At 38.9% G+C, this 13,786-nt stretch overlaps 2 protein-coding genes across 6 annotated transcripts in view; one reads left to right on the forward strand and one right to left on the reverse strand.

Annotated features, from left to right (window-relative positions):
* The window catches only part of smarcc1b (SWI/SNF related BAF chromatin remodeling complex subunit C1b), a 36,974-nt gene extending 25,820 nt beyond the window's left edge, over positions 1-11,154 (reverse strand). The window contains 10 exon segments of one of the 2 annotated variants that reach the window (NM_001089367.1): positions 22-101; positions 4,369-4,491; positions 4,612-4,687; positions 4,803-4,872; positions 4,990-5,056; positions 6,814-6,906; positions 7,000-7,081; positions 9,949-10,034; positions 10,187-10,306; positions 10,959-11,154. In NM_001089367.1, coding sequence (NP_001082836.1) covers positions 22-101; positions 4,369-4,491; positions 4,612-4,687; positions 4,803-4,872; positions 4,990-5,056; positions 6,814-6,906; positions 7,000-7,081; positions 9,949-10,034; positions 10,187-10,306; positions 10,959-11,135 — 974 coding nt within the window. In that variant the 5' untranslated portion in view covers positions 11,136-11,154. 2 annotated transcript variants of the gene reach the window in all.
* A 548-nt stretch (positions 11,155-11,702) lies between these two features.
* Positions 11,703-13,786, forward strand: part of LOC100333241 (KAT8 regulatory NSL complex subunit 1) — a 17,826-nt gene continuing 15,742 nt past the window's right edge. For all 4 annotated transcript variants that reach the window (XM_009294186.4, XM_073931617.1, XM_009294187.4 and 1 more), the window contains exon 1: positions 11,703-13,419. In XM_009294186.4, the coding sequence (XP_009292461.1) occupies positions 11,885-13,419 (1,535 nt within the window). In that variant the 5' untranslated portion in view covers positions 11,703-11,884. The remainder of the gene's footprint in view (positions 13,420-13,786) is intronic.

Here is a 13,786-nt window from a genome sequence, read left to right on the forward strand (position 1 = left end):
AAAATAAGAAATTTAATTAACCTTTTCTTTCCTCCCTTTTTTTTGGACTCAGAAGGTGGTGGAGATGGGGAGCGCCGCCGTTTCTTAAAAGGTTTCTGCTCCTTGTTGAAGAAAAAACAAAGAGATGAGTCTAAAACACCAAACCAAAGTCAACTGCAAATGAAGCAAATTCAACAAAACAAATGAGTTTTAACCCTTTCACGTTCACGATCACACAGGTGTGATCAGCCTTGACTGGTCCCTGAAGTACAATGACACCAATGTGATTATTGTTCAGAAGGCACATGGTCAACTGTTAAACTCAAATGAGATTTTCCGCTAGAGGTGTGAACCTACACTGGTCTCACGGTTCGGTTACGATTATCATGCCATCGATTGGGTTCAATTCGATATCTTGGTGCATTGACAATGCCTTCCATACACAGTGTTGTATTCTTGGGGGAGGCTATAACAAGCTGTCCACACACACACACACACACACCACACACAAACATAGGCAGCACCAAACAAACAAACATACGCGCACACGTGCTTGCTCACTCGCTTGGTCGGGAGCGATATTGTGAGACCGCCCACTCCTCCAAAGAGAGGGGAGGAAAAAGTCATGCCAGCAGCCGAGAGGAACAGTCACGCCAGCAGGTGAAATGGGCCACAGAGAGAGAGAGAGAGAGAGAGAGAGAGAGAGAGAGAGAGAGAGAGTGAGAGAGAGAGAGAGAGAGAGAGAGAGAGAGAGTGAGAGTGAGAGTGAGAGTGAGAGAGAGAGAGGGAGAGAGAGAGAGAGAGAGTGAGAGAGAGTGAGAGAGAGAGAGAGAGAGAGAGAGAGAGAGAGAGAAAAATGAAGTAATTTCATTCCCTCAATTGCAGAGAAATAGGGACTTCTGCTGTAAGTGTCAGGGAAAAACTGTCAAGAAAACAAATCCTCGCAGTGAAATTGTGCATAGTGCGCATATGAGATAAATGACGTCAGTACATAATAACTGGTTATGATTATTACTGAACCGATACCGAATCGTCCGTCTGCATCGCGGTGCACTAAAGAAACAATTAATTATGCGCAATACCGCATGTCAGCCATAGAAAAAGGCACACTGTGCTTATCAGTGTTTTCAAACAAATATAATTTATTTTAGATTTCAGACATTCAAATATAACATTTATCGCTTGTAAAAATTTACGAAGAGGTCTATGGAGATGACAATAATAATTATTTTGAAATATAATTGCAAGATATGCATGATTTACATGAGATAAACATGGTTTAAGTGACTATAACATTTAGGCCAAATCCCAATTCTATTTTTGTACCCCTACCCATTCCCCATGACACTTGAAACAGAGTGTGAAGGGGAAGGGCTCTGAAATTTACCCCTAAAAAAAATGGGACAGCACTACAGCTCCTGCGCACATCATCATATGTCATTGTGATCTCTTGCTTTATATGAGATCAGACGATCGTGACTGCTGTAGTTATTCCAGTTGCATTATTTTTTGAATATTTATCTTCAGGAAATAACTTAAGGCATATTTTACGTTATTGTAGCGATATAATGTGACAATAAGATCGTAAGTATACTGTGCATTTACACAGTGGCCATATTCATTTATGTAAACACACAAAAAATAACATTAACGTTATAGCAGACACTATAAAAACTACTTTCCAGCCACTAGACATTACTGACAGGGTATTTGAGTGTCATTGAGTGTCAATGTTGTGGGACTGCTATACAAAAGTTAATATTAGGGATTATAAATCGCGAAATTTAGCGGTTTTTATTATGACGGTAAAACACGAACGTGGTTATGAATTTATATGAACATAAAGCTTATTTGTTTTAAAAATTCATAATAATGACCAAAAAATCTAATTTGTGAGTCTCTTTACTTCCGGGTGCAGCTATGCTGCCGTTTGTTACTGGTGTATTCAGGGAAATTTTCTTACCCCTTGGTTTCTAGAGTGGTCCTGAAAAATCTCAGTTTAATGAGATATCTACCCCTTGCCCTTAGCCCTACACCTTCAAGCTAAAGAGAATTGGGAAGGGGTAAGGGGAAGGGCAAAGGGGTAGAATTGGGATTGGGCTTTATTTTAATACCAGTTAAACAGCATTCTATTTCAGGAGAAAATTATGACTTAACATGTTGTAAATCCAGCAGCTCTGACCCCTCCTCCAGCATAGACTAATCCCATCATTTATCATAGATTAACTAATAGGGTTGCATGATACTGGAATTCAGTACCAATCAATACTGTCATTTTAAAAAACATTTCCTGCTAACATTTCAGCACTATTGAGCACATTCTTAAATACTGTTGATTTGTCATTGGGTTCACGTGCCCAACAGAAATGACTGTTGGCCCTGAAGTAGGGCTGGGCGATTTAGCAAAAAAAGAAATCTAGGTTTTTTATAAAGTTTGACCGATTCACGATTTCGATTTTTTTTTATTGTGTTACTACTCTTCTCAAAACATTACAACAACATGACTGAAGTAACATTCTCTTTAAAAGTAACTTGAAAACCCATCTGGTTAAGGAACATTGCATTTTTAATGGCCATGTCATATAAAAAATGGTCAAGGTGTAAATAAATATAAAACAAATTCACGAGTTAAATAGCGTTGCTGAAGATTTGAATAGGAAATATTTGTGTAAATATTGTACTTGCAGGAATACAGAGGTATTTTTTGCAAGTTTTGCTGAGTCTAGGAAAGATTGGCTGTCAGCTCGGCTTTGACTTTGTCTTCTGATTAATGACAGGTTGTAATGCTGCTGCCTTTTTCTTAAAAAGATACAGTGGAAAAAAAGGACTGAACATGGAAACTGTAAAGCCTAATTTAACCCAATGTGTAAAGTTGTGGACGTATAGCAGGAGCAAATACAAGCACCAGATGTGCGTCTAATATAAAATAATATATTTAATCTATTTTTCTTTTTCCCCCTTTTAAATACCGATCATTTGATGCGCTTTGCTCCACTCTCTGTATTATGCTGCCTGAACTGTCTGGTTTTCAACTAGGTCCGCTAAATGACGTCATGGGGGCGGGTACTTTCATTTTCACTGCTACAGTACCTCACCTCTGCTCGTGTTCAAACCAAAAGATCGGCGTGGTTTTTCCACATGGCAGGCTTTTACATCCTTCATACATGTTAAGATAGAGTTTATCGACTTGATGAGGGAATGTCTTGACAATCCACACAGACGTGCAACAAGTAAAATCCTACATGACTTCACGCTTTAACAGGCAGTCAAGCAGGTCGCACACCAGAAGCGCCGCGACACGGCGCCGGACATGACAGTTTAAACTATCACACACCAAACGCGCACATTCGCATGATATTTAACATGAAACTAATCAGAAGGCGCTCTGTGGGCCGGCTGAAATATGAACTGCTTCGTGAATTGTGGCTGGGCGGTGCCGGTGTGAGTATATAAACCTGTTTAGAATTCTAAAATCCATGACGCTGCATGCTGCTGCGCGTCGCCGAGAGGCGCTTCTGGTGTGCTTCCTGCTTCATACAGAGAGTGAACCAAAGCGCATTGGTGCCATTATAATGTATTATATATATTTTCTTTTAAAAATCACGATTTCTTGATTTGTTTCAAAATTAATCGTAAATTCGAATTAATCGAAAAAAAAAACAGAAAAATCGCCCAGCCCTACCCTGAAGGTCATCAGTTCACCAAACTCAATGCTGTTTACTGAGTGTAACCACAGATATATAGACACTGGAATATTTCAAAGTCTTGTCGATCAGCTGGTTTGTCTATAAGCTGACATATGAGTGATCCGTTGATGAATCGTGGCTTTAAAATGCTGCAGTGTGTCTGTATCTGTTATTGCACTCCATAAACAGTGGTGAGTTCAGTGAATTTATGACCTTCACAGCCAATCACAGTCATTTCTGTTGAGCACATGAAGCCAATGGAAAATCAACAGTTTAAGAACGTGCTCAATAGCGCTCAAATGTTAGCAGAAAATGGGCTTTTTTAAAATTTCAGTATCGATTGGTACTGACTTTCAGTATCGTGACTACCCCGTCAACTAATTCGACCATTATTAATATTTTTAACTCATTTTTGAAAGTCAGAATACCAAATATCTCACAATATAATTACATTTGTACAGGGACATTTGTCAATATTGGCAAAGAAGTTAAAAAATAAACAAAATCGGGTATATATGCATGTCATTGGAGTAGTGGTGTGTCACATGATAAACTTTATGCATCACCACGAAAGCATTAAAACGATTTGTTCTAAATAATGGTTACATTAAAAAAAACTCCCATTGGAATGAGCAGGAGTATTTAATAGGTAAATGTGAAAGGGTTAAACATGGTATGTAATCAAATTATTAGATAAACATACTTCAGTATTTTGGTAGATCCGTCGCCGAAAACGCAAACTATTCCCGTTCTCGTCAATCTCATAGTCTTCTTCATTCATCCACTCGTTATATGTATCCGTGTCGAGAACCCATCTGGAACTAACCTGAGGGGAAAAAAATTTAACGTTTTAATGTCATCAGGAAAAGCTAATCTCAATTGTTTAATGATCCGTTTTGGAGGATCATGGGAAATCAAAGTATTGTTTTTAAAAGTATTATATCACCTTCAAGCATCTGTCAGGGTTAGGAGGTTCCTCAACATCTGCATCTACATCACTTGCTGATATAAGCGAATCATAACTAAAAAAATTAAATATGGAAAGCATATACAATCATTAGAACACAAAGCAAAATGCCGCAATTTACAATGCAAACATTTAGTGCGTGAGAAAATGTTTGTGCAATCCTTCACTACCTGTCTGGACACATGCCCCAGTGCACCATCACTTGCTGATCCAATCGCATGACTGGTCTAAACCACTCTTCTGAAAACCACCCAAAAAATAAAGAGAAATCATTTTTACATATACATTACTATGCCGAACTAACTTACAAAATAATTTACATGCTGCCTGCACAAACAGAAGAAACAGAAGACACACCTTCATCTGTTGTGGATGATGGGTAAATCTGGTGAGTTGCTAGTGACTTGTCCTCTGTCACTGTGCCCTGAAAAAGTCATGTGTATTTGTTATAAAATTGAAGTCAGAATTATTAACTCTTCTTAGTTATTAGCTCCCTGTTTATTTTATCCACAATTTCTTTAACGGAGAGAAGATTTTTTTCAGCACATTTCTAAACATAATTATTTTAATTACATATTTCTAATAACTGATTTATTTTATCTTTGCCATGATGACAGTAAATAATATTTTACTAGATATTTTTCAAAACACTTCTATACAGCTTGAATGCTTAACTAGGTTAATTAAGTTATACAAGATCCGTTATCTTGCACATAATAACCATTTTGAACAATTCTTAAAAAATGTATTCTTACTTTGTCCAAGAGAAAAGGTCAATTTCCTTCTTTACACACAAACACACTCACTAGCCACTTTATTAGGTACACCTGTCTAACTGCTTGTTAATGCAAATTTTTAATCAACCAATAACATGGCAGCATCTCAATGCATTTAGGCATGTAGACATGGTCAAGACAATCGGCTGCTAATCAAACCCAGCATCAGAATGGAGAAGAAAGGTGATTTAAGTGGCATGGTTATTGGTGCCAGACAGGCTGGTCTGAGTATTTTAGAAACTGCTGATCTGGTGACATTTTCACACACAGCCATCTCTAAAGTTTAAAGAGAATGGTCCGAAACAGATAAAATATCCAGGAAGCGGCAGTTCTGTTGGTGCAAATGTCTTGTTGATGCCAGAGGTCAGAGGAGAATGGCCAGACTGGTCAAATAACCACTTGTTACAAACAAAGTATGCAAAAGAGCATCTCTGAATGCTCAACATGTCGAACCTTAAGACTGAAGGGCTACAGCAGCAGAAGACCACACCTGGCAGGCAACTCCTGTCAGCTAAGAACAGCAAACTGAGGTTACAATTTGCACAGGCTCACCAAACTTGGACAATAAAAGATTGGAAAAAAATTGCCTGGTCTGATAAGTCTTGATTTCTGTTGCAACATTCAGATGGAAGGGTCAGAATTTGGCATCAACAACATAAAAGCATGGATCCATCCTGCCTTGTATCAATGGTTCAGACTGGTGGTGGTGTGTAATGATATGGGGATGTTTTCTTGGCACACTTTGGGCCTTTAAGTACCACTTGGCATTGTTGCTGACTATGTCCATCCCTTCATGACTACAGAATACCATCTTCTGATGGCTACTTCCAGCAGGATAATGGACCATGCCATAAAATGCAAATAATCTCAGACTGGTTTCTTCAACATGACAAGAAGTGCACTCTTCTCAAATGGCCCCCATTTTCACCAGATTCCAAAGGTGCTCTATTAGATTGAGATGTGGTGGAATGGGAGATTTGCATCATGGGTGTGCAGCTGTCAAATCTCCAGCAACTGCATGATGCCCTCATGTCAATATGGACCAAAATCTCTGAGGAATATTTTCAGTACCTTGCTGAATCTATGCCACAATGGATGAAAGCAGTTCTGAAGGGGGTCTAACCGGGTACAAGTAAGGTGTACCAAATAAAGTGGCCAGTAATTGTAATAATACAAAATAAACAATAATAACTTTTAAGTAACTTTTAATAAACAATATAACTTTTAAGGGGATATTTGAACTTATATTAGATTTTTGAAATAATTAAAATCTAATATAAAATGTCACACCTATTGCTAAATATTACGATTCTTTTAACTAGTACATGTAACTTAAATTAAAATATCTCTAAATACCCATCACTACTGTCTAGTCAGTATTTTTTTTATTTTATTTTTTACTTACATTGTGTCGCAGGATGATGTCTTTAAGTTTAGAAGTTTGCTTTTGTTCCAGATCCGGGGAAAGGTACACCACAGGTCTGCTTAATAAGTTATTCTAACACAAACACAGAAGACAAATGTCAGATACTGCACCACACACAGATTTGCTCATGATGTTTGTCTTAGCTAAAGATCCAAACACAAATACCTGCATCAGCGTTTTCTCCACACAGCCCAGCATCTCTGTATTGCGATCCAGTCTGGATGGATTCTGCAGATCGAAGCGCCTCCTTTAAAAAAAAAAAACACACATACACAGAGTATGAGATAAAAGAGACATCATATTTATTGAAAGCTTAAATTTATTATTAGTGAGGGCTAGTGTGTTGACCAAAATATTGCATCTCTGTAAAACTGACATTAATATCTTAATATCAAATGTAAAAACATTCACATATACTATTGCATGCATTAACTTAAAATCAAAGGTGAAAGCAAAGACACCCTTACAAAAGTTTAACATTTCAGATACAGTGCTCGGCACAATTGAGTACATCCTATTTTAAAAATGAATATTTTGATCCATTTCTCGGTGAATATAGGCAATGTATTTTGGTGCATTTACACAGAACAGATTTATTAAATAGATATATTTAATAAAATAATATTTTAGTCAAAAAACTTATTTAGAAATTGAAAGATAATACAATTAAATTTAACAATTAAAAAAACATTTTTTCCCCTATAACATATACATTTGGGTATACAAGTTTTTGGACCGCCATAAGAAGTTATTTTGTTAGATAAGCTCCAGATTTGGCTTCAGTACTGACTAATCTAATGTACATGCACACATATAATATTGTACAGCTTCCTATTAAAATATGAATTTAAAAGATAGATTTGTGAGGGATGTGCTTATATATGCTGAGCACTGTATATGCTGCATTTTGAAAATTAGTTCAAAGCAAAAACATGGATGACAACTTAACACAATTTACATAAACATATTAAGAACAACACAACTGTTTTCAACACTGCAAAATCTGATAATTAGAATAATTCCTGAAAACTAAAATAACAACTGCAAAAAAATAAAAAATAAAATAAATAAAAAATCTGATGTTTTGCTCAGATTTGCTTTTATTTAATTTTGGGGGTGGTGCCAATTTTAGATCCAAGTGTGAACTGATCAAATGTTTTTAGTGATATAATATTCCTTCAATGAAGCATTATCCACATTTACATTTGTAATAAGACATGTTATACTGCTGGATTAGTGTTTAATGCAAGTTTATGCATCGCACATATTTTAATATTTCATCCACAACACATAACTCAAATACAGGAATCAGAGAGTGATATTCAGAGAGTGATTAGCTTTTAAGACATTTTTTAAGACCGGCAAGATTTTTTTTTTTTTAATCTTCCCAGTGTTTCAACTGGAATTGAGATTTTAACTTACAGTATGTTTACTAAATATTCATGTAAGAAACAAATGTAAAACTAAAACATTATTCATATCCTGAATAAAAATCTATTAAATCTAGCTAAATTAGCAGGTTGGTGCCTATAGAACTGCAGAAATAATGGTGTTGCCTTGATTACTGCAATAAACAAAGCAGCATGATGTCAAATCTAGCAAGATTTTATTGATTTCATAAACTACACAGCATCCTGATATTTACAGATGTAATTTAGGCACACTTTAGCATACAACTATACAATGTATTATCAAAAATTATATAAAATGTAATACATTGCATAATAGCAATTACGACTTTTTAAGGACCTTAAATTTCTCTACATTGATTTATCAACTTTTAATATTTTTAAGACCCTGCGGACACCCCGCATGAAGACTAGCTTTTAATGTGAACATCTTCTACACTTTAGTTTAAATCATTGTCATTTCAGAGGCATATACTCAGATATTTTTTGCCAACTGAAAAGTGGTTATTTTGCATGTGTATATTCCAGAGCTTAGAATGCTTTGTGCGCGCACATATGCATGTGATAAAGAGAGAACTGCTGAGTAAGAGCAGAGCTCATTAACATTCATCACCATTCCAAATATGATCAAACAAAACTTTCCATTGGGGTCATATCTGTAATTTTTAAATAAGGTTATAAAACCTTTTGATTTTTTTTTTTACTTCCTAAGTCACATATATGCTATGTAGTCATCAGAGACTAATTTAACATTTTGTAAAGACTGTCAAGACGAAATAATTTGTTGATCATTTTAATTAAATTATATTATGAAGATACTGCTTACCAGTGCAGCCTGTCTCTTTCCTGCCCTCAGTGATGCAAACGTGAAAATAAACGTGTAAAAAAATAAAAACATATTAACTGTCATTTTAACGTAATCAATTTATTTATTTTTGTCGTTTTTTCTTCATCTGAACACATTTAACTATGTCATAACTGCAATATTTACATTTCTCCTTAAAAGCTATAGCATGTGACTGTATGGGCTGCTTTTCGCTGTACTTTGTGACAAAAAAAGAATATTGAATGTTGTTCTGTGTCCATGATGGAACTTGCAGGCATATAGACTTGTCCCTCATGTCTCATTTCTGTCATATGTTACTAAGGTAAGCGGGCTGTATAAACGCGAGCGATACACTTATTTTAATACGTCTTATCATAATACTATGTAGGCACATTTATATTTTACAGGTCTAAAACTTTGAGAACAACCGTAAAGCATAACAAAATGTATTTCCCACGTAAAAAAAACTATCCAAAAGGTACGTAGGTCTATGTGTTTTTGCTGATTTTTTTTGTTTATAATATATAGCGTGGATTATAATATAATAAACCGAGAGAGTATATCTTTGTCATGGACCACATTTCTAAAAATAAGCTTGAAAAGTTGTCTGTACCAGGGTGGTACGGACATCACAGGCGAGCCCCCTGAAGGCACTGTAATCCTTTTATAGCCTAGTGTTAGCTTTTTCAATTCTTGCATTTAAGATCCAAAAGTGCTAAAAGTTGTATTTTTGTGTGAGGATTACATGTAAGTGTAATGAACCTATGGGAAAATCCTACAGAGATTCATATCGAGGGAACCAATTTTATGCTAGCAGCCGATTAGCCTACAAGGCGACGTCATAGTTCATGCACTGTATTCTGAAATAATAATACCAACCAGCCCTGTTCGGTCTTAAACTTGTACACTGATCCCAGTATGTGGCAGAGAGCACCTCCTGGCCTCAGGTCCTGAAAACACTTGGCCTATAAAGACAAAGAAACAGAGTTGAAAACAAATCCATGCTAATTACTTATTCTGTAAATCTGTTGTGCTTACTATATTACTATATTGACTCATTGGATAAATGTGCATATCTAAACTTGTCAGAGAAAGATAAGGTAAAATAATGACTCACGGGAAGTTTTGTAAAGTTTGGCTTATTTGCTCGACGACCAAAAGAATCTTCCTGAAACTGCAGAAGTTGGATGACCAGACCAGTTAGAGACTTGCATGAGGGAGCATCAGACTGCACATTCTTGGAGGGGAAAAACAACAACAAAATAATATTTATGGAAACTGGATATAGAGCTGCAACAGAACAATTTTCACAGAGGGACAAGTGTTGAAGTGCTTTCACTAAAGTTGTGTACACAGAGAAATATATTATACATTCAATGAATTAAGGTATGTGTTCCCTACACAGTAGATAACTTGGTGGAAAGGTATGACATGCCGCTATGAGGGGGGTGTGTCAATGAGGTCATGTAAACAAACACCTCTGACCACAAATTAGTTTTTGCAGACACAAAGTTGCTAGCACGCTGCTAACATAATCATCATCGTCATTTAAATGTCTAACGTTAGCGTTTTGGAGAACCACAAATATGTTTTACTGAATCAAATGGTAAAGTTGTGGCGTCTAATATAACGTTAAACAGAAGTTTGTTGCCAACATAAACCCAGGATGGGGATAGTCACTTCTGTCCTGTCAATTGCGTTGAGAAGGTACTCTGTTCATTTCACAACAGTTCATTTCTTTATTATTTTGGTCACACAAACAAAATACAGCCATATAAAATGATATTTTGCAGCCCAATACGTTAACGCTGGACAGAAAGTGGCAGATAAACAAAAGAAAATCTCAGGTAACCACATCATTTATGGGTTGCTCTTGCTAGCTCTCTGACCTTTTTATAATGCTTCCCGATCCAACTGCGAACCGTTTCCATCTGAGACATTATTTCCGGGTTCTCCCAGTATTTACAGCATGGTCCACCGTCCATTTTTCGGCTTATTGAGGTGCTACAACTGACTTGACTTGTCGTAAGTCCCGCTGCAGCCGATCCTTGCGTTTGTGCGGCCATTGTTTCATGCTAATTAGCCTCCGCTACCCAGAAGAACTGAAGACTCCACAGCTCCTCTAGCGGTTAGACCGAAAAAGGCGCCAACGGCACCTCTACTGCATACTTGATACGAGTACAGTAGGCTACACACAGTACATAGTATATGCTGTGTACCAGAACCACAGGCAATTAAATACAATTGATTAATTAGTCAAATAAAACGTTTATTTGAATTTGAAACACATTTTTACATTAAATTCGTGCGCGCGTGAGTATATGCTTACATTCAGACATAACGGATTAAATTATGTTTAATTGCTGTGCTAAAAGCTGCGAATGAACAGCTTCATATCGCATTTTTCAACCTATTCATTCAAAAAACCGTGCATGACGACTGCTGTGTCATCTTTTTAAACACTTGATAATCGCTGAACAGTTTTAAAGGTTAATATTTTTACTTTTAGAAATATATATTTTACAACAACATTCAATAAACCCACGGCGTGCGACAAAACGCCGAGTGTAAACCATAGACTGTAAAAGGTGTGAACTAGTTTTTAAAAAAACCCTAATTCTCTACTGAAGGTTGGGCTAATGAATGGCGCATGCTCAGTGCGAATAGGGAGTGCTGGAGACAGCCAACAGTGCAGCGAAAGGCAAGACGGGTGAAAAAGAGAAGCCCGTCTTGCTTTCGAAAAGGGAAAAATATACGCTAACGGAGCTTCGTCGTATGTTTTCGCTTCACACCCGGCCATGCTAACAACACAGCGATGTATTATTACTGCAATCGGAATAAAATGAGCACTAGTGCAGTCGGGCCTGGAGTGGAGAGTTGTGGGGCCGGGTGTCCGCATAGCGCCAGCCGCTGCTGCGGGGGAGGAGGCTGCGGTGAGACCGTCAGTGGTGACGGAAGCTCGGCCGCTGCGGCTACAGCCACCAGCGCTGCCCCAGTGCAGAGCTCAGACCGGGAGAGCAGCGTAGCCGAGGCCCAGGCGTTCCGCGAATGGGACTGTGCCACCTCCGTCGATGCGGATCTGGCCCAGAAAATGAACGAGGAGGGATTTTTCACCAACGGCGCTGCTTATATTACACGGGAGGGAGACGAGTGTGCGGATTCGGGGGAATACGACGGAGGACGCGGGCGTTTTTGTAGACAAAGCGCTGGTGCAAGCGAGGATAACAGCATTAATATTGATCACAATGGAGCTGGTTTGCGGTGTTTCATGAGCGCAACCACACGGAGGGACGAACGCAGAGCGAGCGCGAGACTGCCGCCGGTGCGAACAGCAAGAGTCCGACGAGGATACGCGGTGCACACCGGGACCGAGCGCGCGATGATGACAGCCGCTGCAAGGTGTGGTCACGGGCACTCCGAGCCCGCGGTCATCAAGCGTCGGGGATGCAGTTTCAACCGAACCTCCAAGAGGGTGTGTTTCTCGGGAACGTATTGCGGCAGCTCTGATGCCGCGGCCCGCGTTGGTTTCAACGGTGAAGCTCCCGAGAAGGGCTCTTCGAGCACTGCCGAGACTGTCAGGCGAACGTCCTCACGTCGCATCCAATGCGAGAACACGACTGGAGCTCAGAAAATGACTTTCGCATCGTGCGTGCCCGAAGAAAATACCAAGCTGCCCACATGCAGGACGGCGAAGGGGCGCGTCAGACTGTATAGGGTGCGCTCCTTTCTTGCCAGCTCTGCCAACCATAACAACGGGGTCAGCGGAAACGGTGCCCCTCACGATAGCCTCACACAGCAACTTTCTCTCCAGGCCCCTGAACCCGAGTATGACCCGCGTGATTGCATTAAAAAGACTCTGTCTGCCCACTTCATTAGATTCTCTCAGTCCGAGAGTGGGCCTCCTAATGGGACAGAGCCAGAACCACAGACGTGTGAGAGTGCAGGTGTGGGCATTGATGCAGAGAGGACTGAGGGGCCCAGCACGGAGCATATAGAGGCGGTGAGGGGTGAAGCCGAACGCAGGCAGGCAGAGCTAGAGGGTCGTACTGACCACCTCTGGAGGCGCCTGCAGGCCGTACAGGTGAAGCAAGTGGAGAGGCATGTGAAGCAGCAACTGAGTGGCCTATACAGGAGACCGGGGTTGAGCTGCACCAGGAGGCCTAGTGCTGTTTCCAGAAAGTCGACTGAGCTGAGCAGGCTCGCGCGCAGCTGTAGCGAGATCCTCCGGACTGCGGAAAGCGCTCTGGACTCGGACCACACAGCCAGCAGCTCTGGAGGAGGCAGCGACATCGAGGAAGACGAGGGATTGGAGAGAGGAGGACATCGCTTTAGGCCGTCGATAAAATCAATGTAAGATTTAGGGTTAAGTTATCCTTTACTCTCAGTAAATAACTTTTTTATCCTTGTAAATTTGAGTCAACACTACTCAGTTGTATGCCGAAAAAATAGAAGTTAAAGGGATTTTTCACTCAAAAGTGTCAATTCTGTTGTCTATCTCTCCCCTATTAAATCAGTCTTTTAAAACGACCCCAACCTGAACTGAACAACGATATTTGAAAGAATTTTAATTAACCAAACAGTTTCAGTTCCTTTTTTTGGGTGTTTGTTTGAAATTATGTGACTGTGAATAAACAACAGAAAACTCTTTCATCATTTACACATTTTATTTCCCATGTTTTAAACCTTTGAGTTTTTTTTCTTTTGTTAAACACAAAAT

This window comes from Danio rerio, chromosome 19 (genome assembly GCF_049306965.1).
Source record: "Danio rerio strain Tuebingen ecotype United States chromosome 19, GRCz12tu, whole genome shotgun sequence".
Taxonomy (NCBI): Eukaryota; Metazoa; Chordata; class Actinopteri; order Cypriniformes; family Danionidae; genus Danio; species Danio rerio.